At 31.6% G+C, this 21,804-nt stretch overlaps 2 protein-coding genes across 4 annotated transcripts; both read left to right on the top strand.

Moving 5' to 3' along the window:
• The first annotated feature begins 5,690 nt into the window (after nt 1–5,690).
• LOC131079263 (disease resistance protein Roq1) lies at nt 5,691–19,286 on the top strand. Of its 3 annotated transcripts, XM_058017166.2 has the most exons (5): nt 5,692–6,333; nt 15,594–16,677; nt 16,775–17,074; nt 17,180–18,475; nt 18,551–19,286. In XM_058017166.2, exons 2-5 carry the CDS (start codon nt 15,901–15,903, stop codon nt 19,085–19,087), a joined length of 2,910 nt encoding a protein of 969 aa, XP_057873149.2. In that variant the 5' UTR covers nt 5,692–6,333; nt 15,594–15,900; the 3' UTR covers nt 19,088–19,286. The 3 variants fall into 3 exon arrangements, with proteins under 3 accessions (XP_057873147.2, XP_059075521.1, XP_057873149.2); XM_058017164.2 differs by having other exon boundaries at nt 5,691–6,333; nt 17,180–19,286; XM_059219538.1 differs by having other exon boundaries at nt 5,691–6,329; nt 17,180–19,286.
• LOC131079249 (probable 2' cyclic ADP-D-ribose synthase BdTIR) lies at nt 5,804–6,391 on the top strand. The gene has a single exon (XM_058017150.2). The coding sequence runs from the start codon at nt 5,804–5,806 to the stop codon at nt 6,389–6,391; it is 588 nt and encodes a 195-aa protein (XP_057873133.2).
• Nucleotides 19,287–21,804: the final 2,518 nt, after the last annotated feature.

A 21,804-nucleotide genomic window follows, 5' to 3' on the forward strand; every position in this document is an offset into this window, starting at 1 on the left:
GTTTTTGGATTCTCTCATTCTATTGATGGTTACCCATTTGATGTTCCTCCTTGTTGTGTACCATGGTTTGGCCCTATAAAAAACTGACATCTCCTTACTAAAAAACAATACAAAATATCCATTGAATCACCTTATAAATATAAAACTTATTCTTTTCAATATTGGTTATCCCATAATAGTCCGTCTTTATTTTTGGTCAAAGGGGCACATTAAAATTAGTATTTTTAATTGAACTTTATAACACTTGTTAATCTTTTAAGAATTTGAAGATGATGCTCATTCTATTGATGGTTACCCCTTTGGCGTTCTTCCTTGTTGTGTACCATGGTTTGGGCCCTATTAAAACTCACATCTCCTTACTTAAAAACTATACAAAATATCTATTGAATCACCTTATAAATGTAAAACTTATTCTTTTCAAAATTGGTTATCCCATAATATTGTGCCTTGATTTCTGGTTAAAGGGGCACATTAAAATTAGTAATTTTAATTGAACTTTCTAACACTTGTTAATCTTTTAAGAATTTAAAGATGATGTGAACTAGTGGCTCTCTCTCTCTCTCTCTCTCTCTCTCTCTCTCTCTCTCTCTCTCTCTCTCTCTCTCTCTCTCTCTCTCTCTCTCTCTCTCTCTCTCTCTCTCTCTCTCTCTCTCTCTTTATATATATATAGTGTTTGTTTACATATCTTTTAATAATTATATTACAATAAACAATATTTTCATAACGTGACATTCTTACATACAATATAACTATTTTTTATATAAAGGATAAAATTATAAATTGTTGAACAAGTTTTCATAACAACAATAGATCACATGATGAAAAGTTAAGATGACTATAAATAGAGTAAAGAGTAGTAATTATGAGGTAGCTAACAATAATAAAGGGGGATACACATGCAAATAGAGGTTAGTATATAAGATGAACTTATAGGAATATATGTAGATAAAATAGACATAGAATATGAGTAAGAACAATTTTTAAGTGTCATTTTCCTTGGAATTTTTTGTGTGAGATATTAAAATAATATCAGTAATTGTTCAAAGGATAATATATTTTGTTATAAAGATAGTTAATGATTAATATAATTAGAAACTTTTTTTCTCTTTGTGTTTCTTATGATGTAGATGCATTAGTATTTTAAAATTTAGTTTATATTTTTTGTGGAATCTATGACAAATATGTTATGTTATGAAATTTGCCTCTACTTCTATTGATCTCAATGATAAATTAGGCTAGATTCTTTATGAATTCTATTTTTATAGGACCCAATTATAGGCTTTGTATGATGAAGCCATTGTAAGCATATTGATAATAGTTCTAAGATGATGTCAAGATTAAAATTATTTGACCAAAATATCTATTTTTAATATTATAATGAAGATTATTTTTAAAAAAATTAGAAGTACAATAATGAACAAGAATTTCTCATGCTCTTTTAAAAGATTTCCTTTTATATTAACTCTTTTTTAAATCTAAACAAAAATTATGAATATATACTTGATTTTATTTTACTTTTTTCTAAACATAATATATGAATCTTTGGCATGATAAACACAAATAAATTTCTATTATATAGGTGACATCCACAACTATTAACAATTTTGTATTGTCTAATAATTAATATGTTACTAAAATATTACTTTTGTCAAAGGTAAGTGCCAAGTTAAATTATCTCTATTTGTGCGGTACCCCAATAGAAGACTTAATGACAAGTGTCTTAATAGTTTCCATAGAGAACAAGATTTACTACCATGTTGAACAAAATTGGTTTCCAAAACAAGTGAAATTTTTCGTGATGGATGGTCAAATTTGATTATAGTTATATAGTTTATGTGGTTAGCTTCAAGGGGAACTAATGTGGTATGCACTAATTATTTACGAGTTATTATAGTCCTAAATTCTTATTGTTTTTCTTGTTCTCCACATGTTAAAAGAACTCACAAACCCAAGCATGCAAATAGTCTATGTGTCATTTATATGTTCCCATATTCTTGCATACATGTCAAGAAAGGGAATGACAATAAAAAAAAATTTAATGCATCTAGTATTTTCATAAAAATCATCAAAAAGCTCAAGAATCTAGTAGCTCTATAGCCTAAATATTTTAAGACCCACTTTTTCATTTATTGAGACTAGATCGAAGCAATAGATGTAGAGAGATTATTTTTGGTTTATCTCCTTTTAAAAATAAAAATACTTTGTCAAGGTTGTGTAATATTTTTCTTATAAACCATATTTTTTATTTCCATTGACATTGTTGATAGCATCAATCAATTTGTTCACAATCTTGGGATAAATCATTTGCCCTGGTTTCAACAAGTTCTATTTTTGTTTGGAATCTATACATTACTAGATAATTTTTGGTTGTATTTTATTTCATTATAAAATAATTATTTTGTTATTTGTTAAATGAAGGTATTGATATTTTAGTTTTATCTATGGTTATTTCTTGTATTTGATATTGTTGTAATATATAGTATTAAATTCCTATTTGTTTTTTCATGTGGAGATATTTTGAAATTGTGAAAAAATCAATCATAGTTGTTGAAATTGATATTGCTTATTTTCTAATTGCATTTAGAAGCTTGACACAAGTTGTAGGAATTTTTTTTTCTATCATAGCTCTAGACTATTGAAGAATACTTCACTTTGTAAACAATGCAAATGCTTACGAGGAATTCACTCTAAAAAATGATTAGAAAATAAGAGATATAATCTAAAAAAGGTTTTTATAAATTTAATCAATAAAACCCTAATCCAATGGAATACAAGAGCCATGGAATCCCAACCAATAAAATAGAATGAGAAAATTTAGACATCTCACACTTCTACTTCTTATATATTAGTTATATAAATTCTATATGTTTTATCAATATAAATATAATAATGTGCACTTATATATTGTAAACTACCAAATAAGAGTTGTTGGTAAGTATCTATAGCTAAATTGCATATGGAGGAAGTGCCTACTTTATCTCTACAAAATTGAAGCAATAATAACATTCAGTATAAAAATTATAAGATGGGAATTTTTTATGTGATTAAATCCAACTATATAATTGTTGTATCATTGTATTTGGAATCACTATCAATATCGAGTTTGAGATAGAGGTCAAATTTTGAACACTTAAGTTTACATGTGTTATATTATAAAATATTTGACTAAAGTAATATAAAATTATGGCTTGCATTTGTAGCTAATCATGTCTAAAGATACATTTTAATAAAAATTATCATGCATAGCTAGAAGGTATCTAGAAGTCACTTAATAGATTAAATGCATTAGTACATAACACTAGATTTAATATGGCTCCATGATCTTAATTTTTCCTTTAATCTAGTAGTGTTGTGAAGGGTAGGGAGACTTCCGAATGGATTATGTGTGGGACAACACTGGTCCATGGTTTGAGGAAAAGCAATGGTGATGTGCTCCCTCTTAGAGCTAATTGTTAAAGACATATATCATTGAGATAGCTTTCATTATTATTTTGTCATTGTATTGTTGATGTATTATTGTCATCCAGATATGATGACGTATGTAATTATAATTAATTATTGTGATATTGAATTCTTATGATGCAACCATAACTATTGCATAATTGAAAATTGTTTATAGTCATATATAATATAATGAACATAATGATCAATAAAAATTGTTATTTTAGTAAATACTATATTTATGTATATTGTTATGAATTTTTTTGGTACAAATCAGTTATTTTCACAATTAAAAAAAAAATGGTGTTTTGATTAATTAAGAACTAGTTGGGTTTGCCATATTGTTCTTACAAAGAATAAAACATACATGAGCTACCCAATTTTATAACTTGACCCTTAACTATCTATAATCTATTTATAAGGTTTCCTTAGTATCCTAGGTCAACATGCATTCCCAAATCTATGTTTTAAGCTTAATTTCTTTTTTTTTTCCTTTTAGTTTTAATCAACAACATGACCAACTTTAGACTATTTGTGGTATTTAGCCTTAGTTCTAATTGTTGTTTGGAATCAAATTTTGTATGTCTAACTTTGAGGTTTTATCATTCATGGCTTAAAAATATAAACAAGGTTTTGTCTTGCAAATCATATACACATTTCCATGTCTAATTGAAAATTTAGGGGATTATGTGTATTTTTTTGGGGGTCATAATTGTTGAATTTTAATTATTAATTACTTGGTTTTTATTGCATCTTTGAAAGTTTCTTCATGTATTTCTAAAGAACATTTAACAATAACATATAATATTTTTTAGTGGCTATAGATTATTAAAGGAGATCTAGTTATGTGATGCTTCTTATGTCTTTGATTTATATATATGATTTTATATACATTTATTGTTTTCTATTTTAGTTTCGCACAATGTTTACATATTTTTTTAGACTATTAAGTTTTTTTGACGAACTAAGGTACTAGTTCTGTTTGGTCAAATCATTAAAATTAATACTTAAATATTTTCCTAGATGCTTATAGAATTAGTATAGATTGTGCTTGGCCAACTTGTGTGATTTTGTGAAATAATCTTATAAGAGCTTATTTCTATAAATGTTGATAGAGTTATGCCTATTTAAATTTTCGGGTTACATGTTCAAAATAAAAAATGTAAGGAGATCTTTAGGGATATGTAATAGAATCATATCTTTTACTTCACGTTAAACTTATTATCAATTTTCTATAGACTTGGTTTTTAGTTTTACAAAACTAGTAAGCTACTTCAAGGGGTACTTAGTTACATAATTCTGATATTGGTTGCATACAAGGTATAACTAAGTGTGTGATCTACTCTAAACTCATTTCCCTACAATTTTCTCATATTAGATCTTTGTGGACACCCTCCTTGCCCATGCAAAAATAAAAAGTGTAGAGGAGCTACCTACTCTTGTTAATAGACCCATAACTAGTTGTATCATCATAATAGCGTTACTCTTTAAGCATAAATTGACCAATGTTCCTTAAGTTTGAATTATAAGTGATCTATCTATAATTAAATAAGATAATAGTTTGGAAAATAAAATGTGCAGAAGAGCTACCTACTCTTGTCAATAGACCCATAACTAATATCCTCATGATGAATATTACCCTTTAAATACAAATCAACAATTATTTCCTATGTTTGAATTGTAAGTGCTCTATCTATGATTATAAAATAATAGTTTGGACCCTACTAATCCCTACATAATGTAAACAATTTCTATTAATTCCATGGTGAATGTCTATCTACAATATCCTATTCCGAATCTAAAGCATATAAGATCTAATTTCTATATCAATCTTTTGAACCTTCTTTTATATTTACACTCAAATTTATTTGAAATAATCAAATCAAAGTTCTCGAATAATTAGTCTAGATTCACATGTGTTAGTGTACAGGTACATGCATCTTATTAGATTAATGTAGGCTTGACTAAAGAAAGATTATTTTCCTTTGAAAACTTTATATCTTACACATGTACTTTGTCACTCCATCATCCCACATAGATAAATTAGAATGAAATCATCTCCACAATTTGTTTAATGAATTATAATTCTCGTTTTTAACCCATATACCATAAATAAATTGATACGGATACTTTAAACATTCACTTTTCTTTTTGCAGTGGCTAATTAATTTTTGTGGGGTCCAATTACTCCATCTTTGTACTGATCAACTTTATTTCTACCACTTCTCTGTTTCCTAACCGCCTTACCTTGTGATATAGCAGGCCTCCCCTGCATCTCTCCGTGTTAAGTATCCTCTGCTCTTATCAATCACTCTAAGATCTCTCCATTCATTCAGTTCTTCTTCAATCCACTTCTATGGCGATGGCCAATCAGGCAAGCCATGCCTTTGAGGAAATTCTGCCGCCATCTGCATCTGCATCGTCTTCTACACCAACCAAAAAGGTAAGCTACGATGTATTCATAAATCATCGTGGCCCTGACGCCAAAGAAACCCTGGCCGCTTCTATCTATGATACCCTCCATGGAATGGGACTTCAGGTTTTCTTAGATAAACCAGAGCTTGAGCTTGGAGATTCTATCCCATCTGAAACAGAGAGAGCCATGACTACGTCTTTCCTTCATATTGCTATCCTTTCAACCAAGTATGCAGAATCTCCTTGGTGTTTGGCCGAGCTATCGTTTATGCTCAAAACTGGCAAGAAAATCATTCCCGTCTTCTACAATGTTGACCCCAAGGATATCCACTGGATTTGTCAGGGAAAAGGAATCTACGCTGATGCATTTTCTAATCCTAAAATCAAAGCCAGATATACTTCAGAAACGCTTCAGGAATGGAAAAGGGCGCTGCAAAAGGTTTCATATCTTTCTGGCTACATCGTGAAGAATGGTGAGTTCGTATCAAATAATCTGTTTTCAGTAAATGTCATGATATATGATATCTCATTATAAAATAGCTGTTTTACAATGGAATCTCTGTCTCTTTGAAAGATTAGACTGGAACGACTTGCTATGGAGTCTGAATTCATTATAAGATTTTCCTCTCTAGTTTACTGTTGATCTTTATTATTGCAGCATTTCTTTTAAATTTTTTTTATCGATAAAAGGCATAGTCAGATTAATATATTGATTCAAATGAAAATTTACAGGATGAAATCCCAGATTTATGAAAAAGTCCAGAAGACCTAAAGACTGAAAATATAAAATTATGTCCCTGAATATACACAGAAAAAGAAAACCAACTCCAAAATCCCAAAAAAATTTCTGAACTCGGAGTGGATATAGAGTTTTCCTTCAATTTATTTTATTCATAAGTTTGAAGTTGTTATTTTTAGTTCTGTTGATAACTTAATAATTTCATATGCTATTGTTCAAATAGTATATAGAGTCTTATCTTACTTTCATTTACTGTTGATTTTAAAAATTACTTTATTTTCATAGTTTATTAGTTGTAAACCGCGTAGAGAAATGAGTGGGAGTCCTTCACCCATGTGCTTGTCCCCATCATTCACTGCAACCTATGCTGCTCCACACATTATCTCTATCACTTTTCTCTTTGCATGCTACCTTTTGTCTTTTGAAAAAGCTATTCGATTTGATGAGCCCTCATTTTCTAGGTATTATAAAAAAGTCTGATTTCTGGTGTATGCAACCAATGAATTCAGATCAAGTAGAAAACGGAAAATTGAATTATCTCAACTCAACTGGGTTTTTGGAGAACAGTTAGATTGACTGATTTTGTATGTAAATCCATATTTCATTGCTGAAGACATGCTTTATTTTTCTGAGTATGGTATTTGCATGTTTATGGTCATTTAGATTTACATGAAAATTATTTTAGTTGTAATTTGTAAATGGGTTATTTTCTGTTTTCTTTTCTTTTAGAATGGCAGATCAATTCAAATAATCTCCAAAGGAGGTCCATATTTTCACAATTATGTTGGTTTATTTTATAGACCCTAGTATGGCGATTTTGATTTAAAGGAGGAGCTTCCTTCTAATATATTAGTTTGGGTTTGTCTATTCAACTTCCTATGTAGTTGTAGGGACCTAATACCCTACTTTGAGTCCTCATTTTCTAGGTATGATAAAGAAGTCTGATTTCTGGTGTATACAGTCAATGAATTCAGATCACAGTAGAAAATGGAAAATCAAATAAACTCAACTGGGTGTTTGGAGAAAATAAGGATTGACTGATTTTGCATGTAAATCCATATTTGGTTGCTGATGACATGCTTTATTTTCCTGTGTATGATATTTTCAAGTTTATCGGCATTTAGATTTACATGGAAAATTATATTAGTTGCAAATGGGTTTTTCGTTTTCTGTTTTTAGAATGGCAGATCAGAATATGCTTTCGAAAGGAGGTTCATGTTTTCATAATTAGGTTGGTTTATTTTTTAGACCCTGGCATATGTATTTTGATTCAAAGAAAGAGCTTCCTTCTAATATATCAGTTTAGGTTTGTGGTGTCTAGTTCTGAGTGTTTTCTGGGTTCTATTTTTTTTTTTTTTTTTGGCAATTAGCACTCTTGTTTTGGGCTCTCAATCCTCACGAGTCTCTGGTTTTTTTTTCAATATGGTTTGGGCCTCTCCTAATTTAAAATAATCAGAATTTCTTATGCAATTGTAGAGACCTAATGCCTTAGTTTGGAAGCCATTGAAGCTTTCTCACCAAATATTTGAAAGAAAGGTGACATTATGTTCATATCCTTGTAAAAATTCATTTGAATAATCCTTTGCATAATTCTTCAGAGTTAATCTTATGTAATATGCAATGGTCCTAACAAATAGATCATGAAATTAACATTTTTTAGATGTTGTGGATGTCATGCTCGTGAGGCATTTGCCTTTGGAATTTTTCTACAAAGGCTCAAGAGGTGCTATAGGTTTCTTGAAAAGTTATTACAACCCAAGTCAAAGCTAAAGGAAAAGACCCAAGCCACATTAAAAAAATAAAAATTGAATAGATTTATTCCTATGAAATCTCAAAAAGGGGAAGTATGTGAAATGTTAGTGAAATGAACCCTCAAAAGTTAAGTTTAATAATAGATCTGATGGCCTTGATTATTTTAACCATCCAAAACATAATGTGTATAAAGAGACCCATTCTTGCTAGAGTATGGATGTCTATGATTTGAGTATTTCACCAAACCCAAATGAAATTAAGGATTCTACAAGTACACACATGTCATCTAAATAGATGTTTTTCCTTCCTTGTAGTCATATTGAAGGAATTTCCTAGAATTTGGAAATCGGTAATGTTGTTTTCAGATTGGATACACTAAATTACCTTTATAGAAATAAAACTCTTTTTGTTGACCTTGTTCATAATGTCATCCTAGAGGCTCCTTCCATCCTAGGAACAATTTTAATAGATCGAAGTTGAGGACACTCGTCTACATATCTACAAATGGCCGATAATACCTCATACATGTGTAGTGATATAATTTACTATAAAACTCCAAATTGAAACCCCTCAAACAAGAGAGAACCTTTTAAATTTATGAAAAAGTGTGACAAAATGACATAAGGGGTATTAGTCACACCTATTCAAAGCAACTATTATAATTTATAAAATAAAATTTTATAATCTTATATTATAACTATATAAAATATTATAAGGACATGACCACTAGAAATATTAGGTTCTTATGTAATGGTTAAGAAATGCCTCCTCTATTTTTTAACTAGTGCTTGATTGTGAGGTTCTGGACAACATCTCCAACTTTTAAAGTAAGGGCTTAATTTGCAAGTTCAATCACTTATGGCCAATGCTTGCTCCTTGGATTTTGGAGCACTAGAACTCGATGGTCTTAGATAAGGTTGAAATTTACCCTTGTGCTTATGGGTTCTTCATTATTTGTTTTGATTCTATAGAGAATTGTGACATTCTTCTATCCTTGGGTGTTTGGAAATCCAGAGCTTTAATGCTGTTTTCCTTTAGCCCTCATCACCCTCTTTCAAGCCCCTAGTTGAATCTAATATTGTTTCCCTTGTTTAGGTAAGTTTTCCTTGCCTTACCCTCTATTTCTAGTGCAACTCTACCTATTAAGCTATTGGTAATACATTGGGCTGATTTCTAAATGTGGAACCCAGTACTAGACATTTCTCCCATATTTCCTATGCTTGAATTCTAGTGGACATGAGCCTTTTGAAGGCATTTTTTGCTAGGATCTCTATGATGGTGGGTGCATTGTTGAGACAATAGTTTCTAGACCATGAAGGGATCCGTTTTTGGTGTAGATTCTATTTTTCTATGGGCCATTTGGCTTCCTTTTCTCCTCATGGTTCTTTTGGACATTATTCTTTCACCTAGTGGAAGGATGTTGACCATTGGTATCTGATCACTACTGCTTTAGATCCTAGTTAAAGGTCTTAGGTGGATTTGGCTCCTCCTTCTCTTGATGAGTTCATTTTTTTAGTTGCTATGGTTCCTGTTCCTTCTCATGTAGCTCTTGATATATATCCTTCTATGGATCTCTCAAGTTTTGGCCTCATCTCATCTCTGGTTCCCAACTCTTTGTCCCTCGACTATAGGGTTCCCTCTCTAAATTTGGCGGCCTCTCTAGGTGATTTGTCTTCTCCCTCTAGCCCTATTCTATTAAGTTCTCTTGGCAAAGATGTTTCATCTTTGAATATTATTTTCCATAAGAGAGAAAGCCAATCTTTTATAGTTCTAAATACATAGATTGTCCAATTGGAGTCATAGGTAGGTCCCAACTCATACTTTTAGTAAGGACTATGTTTTTTGTTTTGTCCTATTGTGCATATAGTTTTAGTTTGGTGTAGCTCTGCTATCTACCATAGTTTTTGGTTGCAAGTCTTTTAAGGTTTTGTAGTGTTGTAAATTATACACCCTTGCTAGGGTGGTACAATTTCACACTTACGTTAGCACCAACCTTAGTGTGTCTTGCATCTTGTATTTCTCATTCTTCTTTAAGAATTTGATTAATTAATTTAATTAAATCTAAGGTCATGTCTCATCACTTTTCACATTACAAAGTTGGGCCCTTTACCCGAAGTGTGCCCCTTTTTGTTTTATTCCTCCAATGAATCATTTAATCATAAACCCTAATTATGTCTTATTTTGACCATTTAGGTCCGATTTCGCATATCAAAACATCTTGAAAGTAGTTGTAACTTTGGTATGTTCTCTAATATCATCATATCTAATGGCCCCAAAAATTTGGTGAAAAGTTGGTTGGACCATGGCAGGAATGCACATGGTCCATGGCTTTTTTCTTGAAATTTCAGGAGCACAATCCTATGATATGATAATGCTTAACCCCAAAATATCAGCGGGAAATTCAAATCCTTGGCCAACCTAAACATGAAATTAAGATTTAGGGTTTCATAATTAAGAGCTCTCTTTCTTCATTTGAAGGGGGATTTTCTAAGAATCTAAGAGTAGGTTTTTGGAGTATTAGAGCCTTCTTTGTAGCGAAAGAGTAGATCTTTGAATTCTTCAACAAAATTCATCATTCATCCATCAAACATTCATCAAGAATCATTAATCAATTGGGGGCTTTTGAAGAGGTAGAAGAACAATAGGAGATCACCGATTGATGATTTGCTTGTACCTCTTCCTTGGGGTTGGGTATGAATTCATGTTGTTTAGATGTCTTTGCATAAGCTTCATTTTGATTCATATTCAAGCTTTAGATCACTTTGAATTGTGTATTTAGAGAAATTACTTTTTCAATTATAAGCAATAGGGTTTACTCTTTAGGGTTGCTCTAGGTTGTTTACTTTCATTCTTAGGGTTTGCATATACACAAAGTTCTTGCACACACATTTTTAGTACATTATCGGGTATTCGTGGAGGTGGAAATCAACAACATGGGGGTTTGACTAAGGAAAAACCCTATATAGCCACCCCAAACCTTCCCTTTTCAATTGCAGGTGTAGAAACAGGAATCTGGAAGCAGTTATAGATCTAGAACAGGCATCTACACCACCTAGAAATCTTGGAAGTGCAGAAATCTGTCAAGGACAGGGGCGTGGCACCCTATTCTTGCCCAAGATAGTGGCATGGCACTCTAGTCCTTCCCTCTAGTAGTAGGACTTGGTAGAACAACACCTTACAGATCTCAGAATCCCTCCTGTTAGTTGAAACTCTAGAATTGCAGAATCAGGATAGTGGCATGGCACTCTGGTCCCAGACATTTCAGCTTAGATATCAAACACAGGTGCACCTCTAATTTTGCCTTCTGATTTGTACTTTTCAGCAGTGTATCAGTTGTCCTTTGATCTGCATTCTTAGATTAGGATTTTCTTGTTTACTTGCTTTCTAGGTTAGATTGCATTTTGCATCATTCCTCTCTCTCATTTATAGCAAAGGAATAGAAAACCTAAGAGGTAATCCATGACTCTCTCTTTCTCATAGGAATTAGTCGACGTTCGTTACCTCCCTAGCCTCTTTCGTATTCCATCAGTGTGTATAGGAGTGGGATTAGGGTTTCCATACTTAGTCTCATTTTTCCCCCTACACAAGTTTGTTGGGTTTTTTTCATTTTGTGTAGTCTTTCATTTGGTTACCATTTGAGTGAAATTGTTAATTTGTCTTTGTTGTATCCTTTTTTTTATGGTTATTGTTTGATCTATAATGGTTTGGGGGTCCTTCCTCCACTTATTTTAATTAAAAACAATATTATGGTCTAACACTTCACCTTAAAATTAAAAGTGGCATCACATGCCAATTTCTATATAAAATTGCACCCTAGTAACATATAGTTTGATAGTGATAAACATGGACATAAATATATGGTGAAATGAAAACCATGTATTTGTAGACTACATGAGAGTCATCTTATCATTAGTTATAGTCTAAGTGTTTTAGAAAATGATGTTTTATATGAGGAATTATAATATTTTTTATTAGAGCTTGGGACTCCTTAAACTAGACTCCCCCAGGTTCATTACTTCACACTTATAGGTATTATATAACACATGAAAAGGAAAATGTTTGAAGATCATATCATGGTTATTATAAAACCGTAAATTTGGAAGGTGGATATTTTGATTTATTGATTTATTCAATCAACAAGGAACAATAGAAAGAAAGAAAAAGGACAATTATAAATTATATAACTATTGTAATAGGATAGTGTAATATAATGCTACATTAATATTTCTCCCTATTACATTGTTACCGAAAAATGTATCTCCCCCTCAAGGTTTATATTTGACACACCAAAAAATGTTGGTTACACAAAATTACATATTCTTGAGAAATTATTATTTTCAAAAAATAAATCTTGAATTAGTTGGAACTGTATCAAGCCACCTCATGACTCTTGGAAGGGTGTAGCTCTAAGCTGATTTCTTGAGTTTTTGGTTGACCAAACTCTTGAATAATAGATTCCCAGATTATTGGGCAACAATCCATATTGAGCTACACTTAGAGTTTCATCAAGTTATCTCATGACCCTCAAAATGGTACAATTCTCCATCACAACCTTATTAACTTGCTGGACAACAATACATGTTGTAAATTTGCTTTTCTTTAAAAAAAAAATTAGAATATATCCATTCTTTAAATTCATCAGCATAAAAAATATTATCCTTGGGGTGGCTTGAGGAAAAATATTCATTATTATAAATAGTGGAAAGTAGAGAAATCATCTTATGAAACCTCTTTTTTAGTAATTTTTTATATGCGATGAGATCTATTGAGACTAAAACATCCAAGGGCTTGTGATCATAAGGTGTTACATTTACCATTAGTTATGAATTTAATCTATAGTTTAGAAAATTTCCATAAGAAAAAATGAAGAATGCAAATCCATAGTACTTCTAACATAATGCCACAACCATATAGGAGTAGGAAACAAATTTCAACTTTCAATGTAGGCCTCCATAAACATGTACGCATTTTTAAAGTTTTCTTTATAAGGTGAATTTATTCCATTGACATCTATTACTTCAAATCCTGAATAGGGGTGAAAAAATAAGTCTAATTCTTGGAAAATATTGGGTCAATAATATTATGACTACTATTTGAACAAATGATAATTATTTGGTAATGTTTCTTTAAAAGGCCTTTGATGTTTATTTTTATCATGGAATAGATATCCTAGGTAATATATGCATTTAGATTTTAGGAACAAGCTTAAATTTGAATTCTCAATAGGTGATGGCTCATATTCCTTTACTTATTTAATGTCTTCCCATTTACTAGCCTTTTGTGAAAATTCTACATCTAAAGGTTTTAACTTATATTGTATATGGTGATGCTTTGTTGTATGTTTTTTATGACAATTATTACACAACCCTTATCCTAACAATTTTCATCTCTACTTCAATAATAAATTTGATGAGTTTGGAGTGATCATTGGGAGTACATATGCTATGATTCACCAAAACGTTCTTATGTGTGGTAAAATTAGAAAATCAATGCTTTATGTGACCTTATTTGTTATGATTTCTTCGAAATTAGTCGTCACTTTTGAATATCTTTGAGTTTGACCATTTTGATATCAACCCAAATTTACTTCTCGAGTCCACTTATAAAATGAATAACAAACAAAATATTTGTTGATCCTTTGTTTGGTAATTTTATTAAATTTAGTTTGAATATTCATGAATAGAACCAAAATACCTTAGTTTGGTGGAGGATTAAATAAGGTCTTCAAATAAAATGGGAGTTAATGAAACCAAGATAAGGTATATAGACTTAGTTGAACTAGGTTTAAGATTGGCCATCATATATGATTTCAATCACTAAATTTATTTCTTTTTTAAGTTTGATAAGGGAAATAGGGATCATGCATTGCCATTAAGTATTGTGCAAAAGTAAAATATTATTTAACATGGTAGGTCATCTAGCAAGGTACACCAATTTGCCAAAAATAGAATGCAAAATTTAAATACCAAAGTGATCAACTTGTAAGGAGGATTGTAATAATACAATCAATTGGAGATTTTTTTATATTTAATTTAGTTTGTTTAATATTGGACCACTTTGGAGAAAAACGTTTGTTAGAAATTGGACCAAATATATAGTTTATGAATTAATACTATTCCTACCTATTTTTAAACAACCCAATAAAATCTTGTGCCTTTGTAATCTGTATTGTTTTAATATAAAAATAATACTCATGGTAGTTTTATTCTCTAGCTATCAAATAGGCAAGGTTAGGGAAGAGACAAAGATCATAAAAAAGTGGATTTTTTATAGTGATTTATTTTGTGACACAATACACATAGATAAGGACATATCTATTTTGATGTTTGTAACTTCATGTACTATATCCTCATTAGTGCACCACAACTGATAGGGGTGGATGATTTCTTAGGTCCAAGTTTTGAGAAATCCTATGAGTCTTCCAATTTGTCTAAAAACATGTGAATCATACTACACTAAAATAATAGATTTAGATTACATTGTTTCATGGTCCACTTGAACTGGACAACCTTATAGAATAATATTCAATACAATATATCTCATGGATGATCCATTCGTCTATTTACACAAATAGAAGCGGTACTTTTCTAGCATGTGAAATAAACTAATTTAGTAAGGGATACCTTATAAACCATATGTGTCTTTAATACATTGATTAATTCTACTTCAATACAAACGTAGCTAATTAGTAAAAATAATTATAATAAAAGGCACCGACAATATATTATTCCATCAAATGCTACAATAACTATAATTCTCTCATCTTACTTCTTTTCTTAAATTATTTATTTTAGAAAATATTGATTGTTTTATTCACTAGAAAGATTAGAGAAAAATGTCCTATAAACAATTCAAATTATTTTACAAATGCATTTGCTTATCCAAGAATAAATATAATATTTTTTAGAAGTAAAACAAACAAGAGTAATAGATCGAAAGTAGATACTAATAATTATATAAAAACTATTGCTACACAATAAATAATTAGAAAAATAGATTTAAAATTTAATGTTTTTTTTCTTTAATAATTTCTTTTCATATTTTGCAATTCAATGCAAATATATATATTTTAAAACCAGTTTTGTTTTTGTAAAGTTTCTTTTTCTCCTTAGCATATAAAAGATTTTTATATCCTTACCTTGTCTTTTCCAATTTTAATTTAGAGAAAACAGGAAAATATCTCATTGTTTATGTATTTTAATAATAAGTTAATTTGGATAATCATTTTTTATGTTTTTTCAACTAGTGACAAAGCGAAAGGAGAGTTGTTGAAGACTATCACAGATTATATAAAGAAGCACTCTGAAAAGATTTCATTAGTTGTGGCTAGTCATCCTGTAGGTATTGATGGCATAGTACAAGACTTTGAAAGAAGTGCATTTGACTTCTCTAAGAAAGTAAAAATTGTTGGGATTGTTGGAATGGGTGGGTGTGGTAAAACCACACTTGCAAAAGCATACTACAACAAAACAAGATTCTCCATTTATAAATGCAGCTTTATTTACAATGTGCGGGATGTGCTAAAAAAAGATTTGCATAACACATAGAAAAGGATGTTACAACAACTTGGTTTCAATGATTTACCATTTGATAATGTAGAAGAGGGAAAATATATCTTATTAGAGAAGTTGAGTTATGCTCAGGTGTTCATTGTTTTGGATGACATAGATCATCAAGATCATTTGGAATCTCTATTACCAATGAAAGACAGTCTTGAAGAAGGTAGCGTGATTATTGTCACAAGTCGAAAATCTGACATTCTTATTTCATGGGGAATCCCCTCTACCTCTATTTACAAAATAAAAGAATTAAATCCTGAACATACCATGGAACTCTTTTGCTGGCATGCATTCCAACAACCATCTCCAATGATTGGATTTGAGAGCCTTGTTAATAAATTTTCAACAGTGTGCAAGGGATTGCCCTTGTCCCTTAAGGTATTAGGAGGCCTAGTTCGTGAAAAGTCCGTGGAATATTGGGATGCTCAATTAGATAAGGTCTCAAGAGTTTTGCACAAAGACATTAAAGACACACTAAAAGTAAGCTTTGATGCACTAGATGAGGAAGAACGAGAGATATTTTTGGATATATCTTGTTTCTTAATTGGAGAAGAAAAACAATTGGCCGTGACAGTGTGGGATGGGTTCGGATGGAGTGGGCTGCATAGCTTGGAAACACTTGAGAGTAAGTGTCTGGTTGAGGTAGATGAAAGAAGCCCCATAAGAATGCATGATCATCTGAGGGATTTGGGGAAAGAAATTGCAAGGAAAAAGTCTCCCTACCGTCTTTGTTCACCACAGCATATTAGAGACATCGAAATAGAGGTCCAGGTGAGCTTAATATCATGTTTTATATACCATGCAGTATTTTGACAAGGAAATGTTGATGCTATACTAATTGTTTAACAAGCTCTGTTTTTCCATTTAGGAAAACATGCTTTGCAGAGGGATTAGGGGGATCAGAGCGGAAACAGATGAGTTTTATGAAGAGTGCATGGAGCTTGTGAGAGTTTCAGGTACAAGGTTTAAGCGGCGACTAGAAATCATGATTGTCAAAAACAATTATTTTACAGAAGAATTAGCAGCACTATCAGCAGGCCCTGTCTGGCTGAGATGGGTCAACTTTCCGCAGACAGCTCTTCAGCCATGGCTATCTTTGAAGAAGTTGAGAATTTTAGAGCTTCATGATGCTGACAAATTAGAACAATTGTGGAACGAGACTACCGATGTAAGCATCTTCCTTTTCATTACTGTTATTTACGCACAGCCATACCTTAAATGTCTTATACTTGTTGTATGGTCTCGTCTTAATAAAAAACAAACCTGGCTGCAGCCTCCTGTCCAGTTAAGAGAGCTGATAATCTCTAATGCCCCAAGATTCCTGAGATTTCCCAGCTCGATCGGATGTCTACAGCACTTGACAAAGATATTCTTCAGCTCCAAAGGTTATGATGAAGAAGTTCCTATTGAAGGTCTACCTGATGAGTTTTGCCGTCTCCGATCGCTTGAGCACATCAAGTTAAGATCTAAGAAGCTAAAATCGCTGCCTTTCAAGCTCGGCGATTTGAGAAACCTGCGGCATCTAGATTTGAGTGGATGCAGTGGGTTGACGATTTTGCCAGCTTCATTTAAGCACCTCATACATCTTCAACACATTAATTTAAGTGGTTGCTCCGAGCTCAGCTTCAGGTCGGACATTCTAGAAAATATGACAAAGCTGGAGACTTTGAATTTCAGTGGATGTCTGAAATTGCAGAAGTTGCCTCCTCATACTACAAATCAGGGATCACTCAAAGTGCTTGATGTGGGCTTCGGCAGATTGAGGAAATTACCAAATAGCATTGGCCAACTGACCAAATTGGAAAAGCTGACAATAGGAGGCATTTTGAGAACTTTGCCACCTTCTATCGAGAGTTTGTCCTCCTTGACTGTTCTTACTATCACAAGGTGTGATGAATTGGAATATTTGCCCGAGTCTTTGGGAAAATTGTTCTCCTTGTCTCGTCTTCGAATTTCTCGGTGTGCAAAGTTGACATCCTTGCCATATTCACTTGTTCTGCTTATTAGCCTTCAGAGTCTGCATATTCAGGAATGCCCCATCATGAGTTTGGATATTTTGTCGGGATGGTTGCCTTCTTTATTGTATAACCTCAAAGATATATCTGTACGAGAGACTTTTGTGTCGAGGATATCAATCTCGCATCAATGTTGCCCCAGCCTGGAAACTCTAGAGCTTCGCGAAAACTACCAGTTAGTAGAGATCGATAGCTTGCCAGCATCAATCAAGACCATAAATTTGAATGCATGTTCAATGCTGAAAAGTGTAGGCCGTAATTGTGTTCTGCAACACCTGAAGAGCCTGGTTATACAGGATTGCGGTCAGAGATTACATGAGCTTCCAAATTTCTCTCTGTCCGTTTCATTGGAAGAATTTCAAATCATACGATCTGCTAGGCAGCTGAAGAAAATACAAGGCTTAGAATATTGCAGGTCATTGAAGACATTGAAGGTACACACATGTTGGAAGATGCCAGCTATACAAAGTCTGGAGAATATGGACAGTTTGAGAAGACTAGAGCTCTCAGGATGGAAACTATCAGCACTTGAACCTTGTCTTCGAACTATAAAGGTGACAATAGTTTGTAGATACATAAAATTATTATATGTAACAAGTGCTTACTGGTTTTTTCTTTCTTTATTGCAGAAATGGCCATCCGAATGCATAATATGTACAAGGACAGCTCCTGGCGTGGACGCGGTTCTGAAGTCTTTGACCTTCCCTGGTCTCACTTTAGTTAACTCGTGCGTACGGAGAAGAGGCCTTCATTATACCGCAGAAAATTTGACGGTAAAATGCGGGAAGTGGCATTCTTCCAATGAGGCAATGATGATGTGCTTTGTTATAAATTCAGATAGCGAGTTCACCGATGTTCATATGCTCATACCTCCTCTCCTAACCGAGAAATTGATTTTGAGCAAAGGGACATGGGTATGGTTAGGTGTTTACACACATTCTTCCCGCTTTGCAGGGAGAGAGGAATACATGCTAAGTAAACATTCCTACAGCTTGAGCTACAGGACACCTCCACCAGCTATCACTGGAGAATACCTCGGACGCCTCATACTTGACATGGTGTACCCACCAGATCATGAAGGCCTGGGAATGTTAGTCATGGGTGAGGAAAAAAGAGTTGTGGAAGCTTTTTACCAGTTACTGCAACATTTTGGGGGAAGTATGTAACAGTGGCAGGAACCAATTGTAGTTTATATAAGTTCAACTACTTTAAATGTATGTAAACTGAAATTGAAATGTTTAAGTGGATATATATATATATATATATATATATATATAATTGCAGGTCATTTAATTAAGTTAAGGGCATATGAGTATATGGTTATATATATGCAGTTTACTTAATCAAGTAAATGTCATATGGCTATATGGTTATATATCTATAAAAAATTCTTACAATAATAATATTTTCAACAACAATATGATTAATCATTCTAAAGTTTTTATGGTTTCATTGTTACAAATAACTAAGAATATGAGGAGTGCCATGGATGTTATCTAAGGATTGGGTTCTTCAATATCAATAATATTTGCAAAACAATTAAGAAACTTTAGAAATTAATTTTGAAATACCTTGTGTCATAACACCTATGTCACCAATGCATGGTGAGTAACTTCTCCTATTTCATACTAATGTCAACCCATAATTCTATTTAAAACAGCATGTTTCAATCCTATGTTATTTTAATTTATTTCAAAGATTTTATTATCTAATAATTATTTATTTGTTTTAGATTCGCATTGGTATAAATATTTTTATAAAACATACCAATGCGAATCTAAAACAAATAAATAATACCTAAGAAAAATCTTTGTATAAATATTTTTCATCAAGACATCTCATTTCAATAAATAATTTTTTTCTCCTATATTGTTATAGAAATTAAAATCAATACTGTATGATATGTCATTATTGTTATTATTGTAAGAATGAATTTTGTACCATTAGGATGATGAGCAGTGTGTGAAGGTTCTAAAGAAGAATTATTGAGAAATACTAGAGAAGACAAGCTATTAATAGTTAATCTTGTTATTAATTATGAATGAAGGGAGAAAGAAGAGGATTAACTTATTGTTTAATATGATTATGATGGCTAGTTCTTAGATGAAGGGAGATAACATAAATAAAAAATTTAGCTATATTGGAAAAAAATTGGTTTGAAGAACTAAACTATTTTAAATCTATTGTACCTTTTAACATTGATAGAAGATTACAAATAATAAATAATGACACACCTTTGCATCTCTATCTTTAAAGTGTGTGTCTTTAATATTGAGGACTAATGAAATTTTGGTAGTAGTATACATAAAACCATTGACACCAAATAAGTTTGAAAGACCTAAATCACCAACACATTTTGGAAAATGGCACTTGTTTATGGTGGACAAAATGAGCCAAAATATAATTTAATGGTCCTACATATTGAAACTTTGGAGTTACACATTATCTAATAATTTTGACTTCATACACCTTATGAATGATGAAAAATCAAAGTATGTTACATACTCCAAAACTAGTTAAAATCATATAGTTTTTACCTAATTAATATATTCTTAGAAGTTGTAGATACTAATAATGCTACTAAATACTTGTAATGGTGTAACTAGCATATGATCCATGTCATTTTTAATAAATTTATATGTCTATTTTTAAACAATATTAATACATTTTATATAATGATAAATGATAAAATATTTTGTGAATTTAGACTCATTTTTCTAGCCTTTACTTACCCTCTTACATCATATTTCTAATTATTGCATGAATGTGTAAAAAACCTTCTCTAAAACTATCATAACCCTTCCCACTTAAAAATTGAGGCTTAAGCCTTAATTCCTTATCCTTTTATCAATTCTTATTATTGATTATTGTTGTCTCCTAATAAATGTATCACTATGATAACCATCCTTGCACTAGCATCAATAGTGCACACTAAGTCCCTATAAATTCTATAAACGGTACCTAATTTATCCAATGGAATTAAAGTTTAAATTTCCCACGAAAAACTATGGTGTCTCCATCTTATCAAATTAATCATAGAGTGAATCAAAATGTGACACATGTTGTCTTGCTAAGATAAAAAGTTGAATAATTTGTATGTTGAAGAGTTGGCTTTGCCTTTTTTCTACTTGGAATTTGTGTGTAATCATGTATGTGCCTCTTTACTATATTATTATGTAGGTATAATGTCACCCCTCCGAGGTGCACCAAACAATAGAAAAATGATAAAAAATAATGTAGTCATTCAATTGAAGAATAGGTATTTTCTATGTCATGTTTATGGAAAAGAGATCACTTTATTTATAGCATATTATAAGAACAAAAATAATGTTTACCTATAGTTGTAATAGGAAATCTGAACATTTTGAATTAATGTTCTTTTGTTGAAATGGATTTTAGATGGTAAAGTGTGTTTAAGATCTATGTTTAATTATAGGAAAATGATGATTTTCAAAAATAAAAATTTATTATGCAATGATAAACCAATGTAATAAGCTATTGTATTGGTCGAAAATTAGGGTTTCCACCATTATAGGGATGAAAACTGCTAATTTACCATTACATTCAAAAGGAGGAGGAATCCAATAGATTCAATCCCAAATCAATAATGATAAGGAGTGAATACTGAATGAATTTAAGGAGTGTGTGAATAAATTGACCCTCTTTTGTGTGAGTTGAAATACTGAATTAAGATAAAATGCTGAAAAATATAGATAAAAATACGGATTCTCTAAGATGTCATCTCTTTCAAATGCATTTAGTCAAACAATTCAAGTACTTAGATCTGTCCTTCCACATTTTGCATACATTTGTTATAACCATCATATTTCATTAGACGATATTTCTTTGAGGTTTTGGGTTAAACAGTTAGCATGCCACCTAT

This window comes from Cryptomeria japonica, chromosome 4 (assembly GCF_030272615.1).
Source record: "Cryptomeria japonica chromosome 4, Sugi_1.0, whole genome shotgun sequence".
Lineage (NCBI taxonomy): Eukaryota > Viridiplantae > Streptophyta > Pinopsida > Cupressales > Cupressaceae > Cryptomeria > Cryptomeria japonica.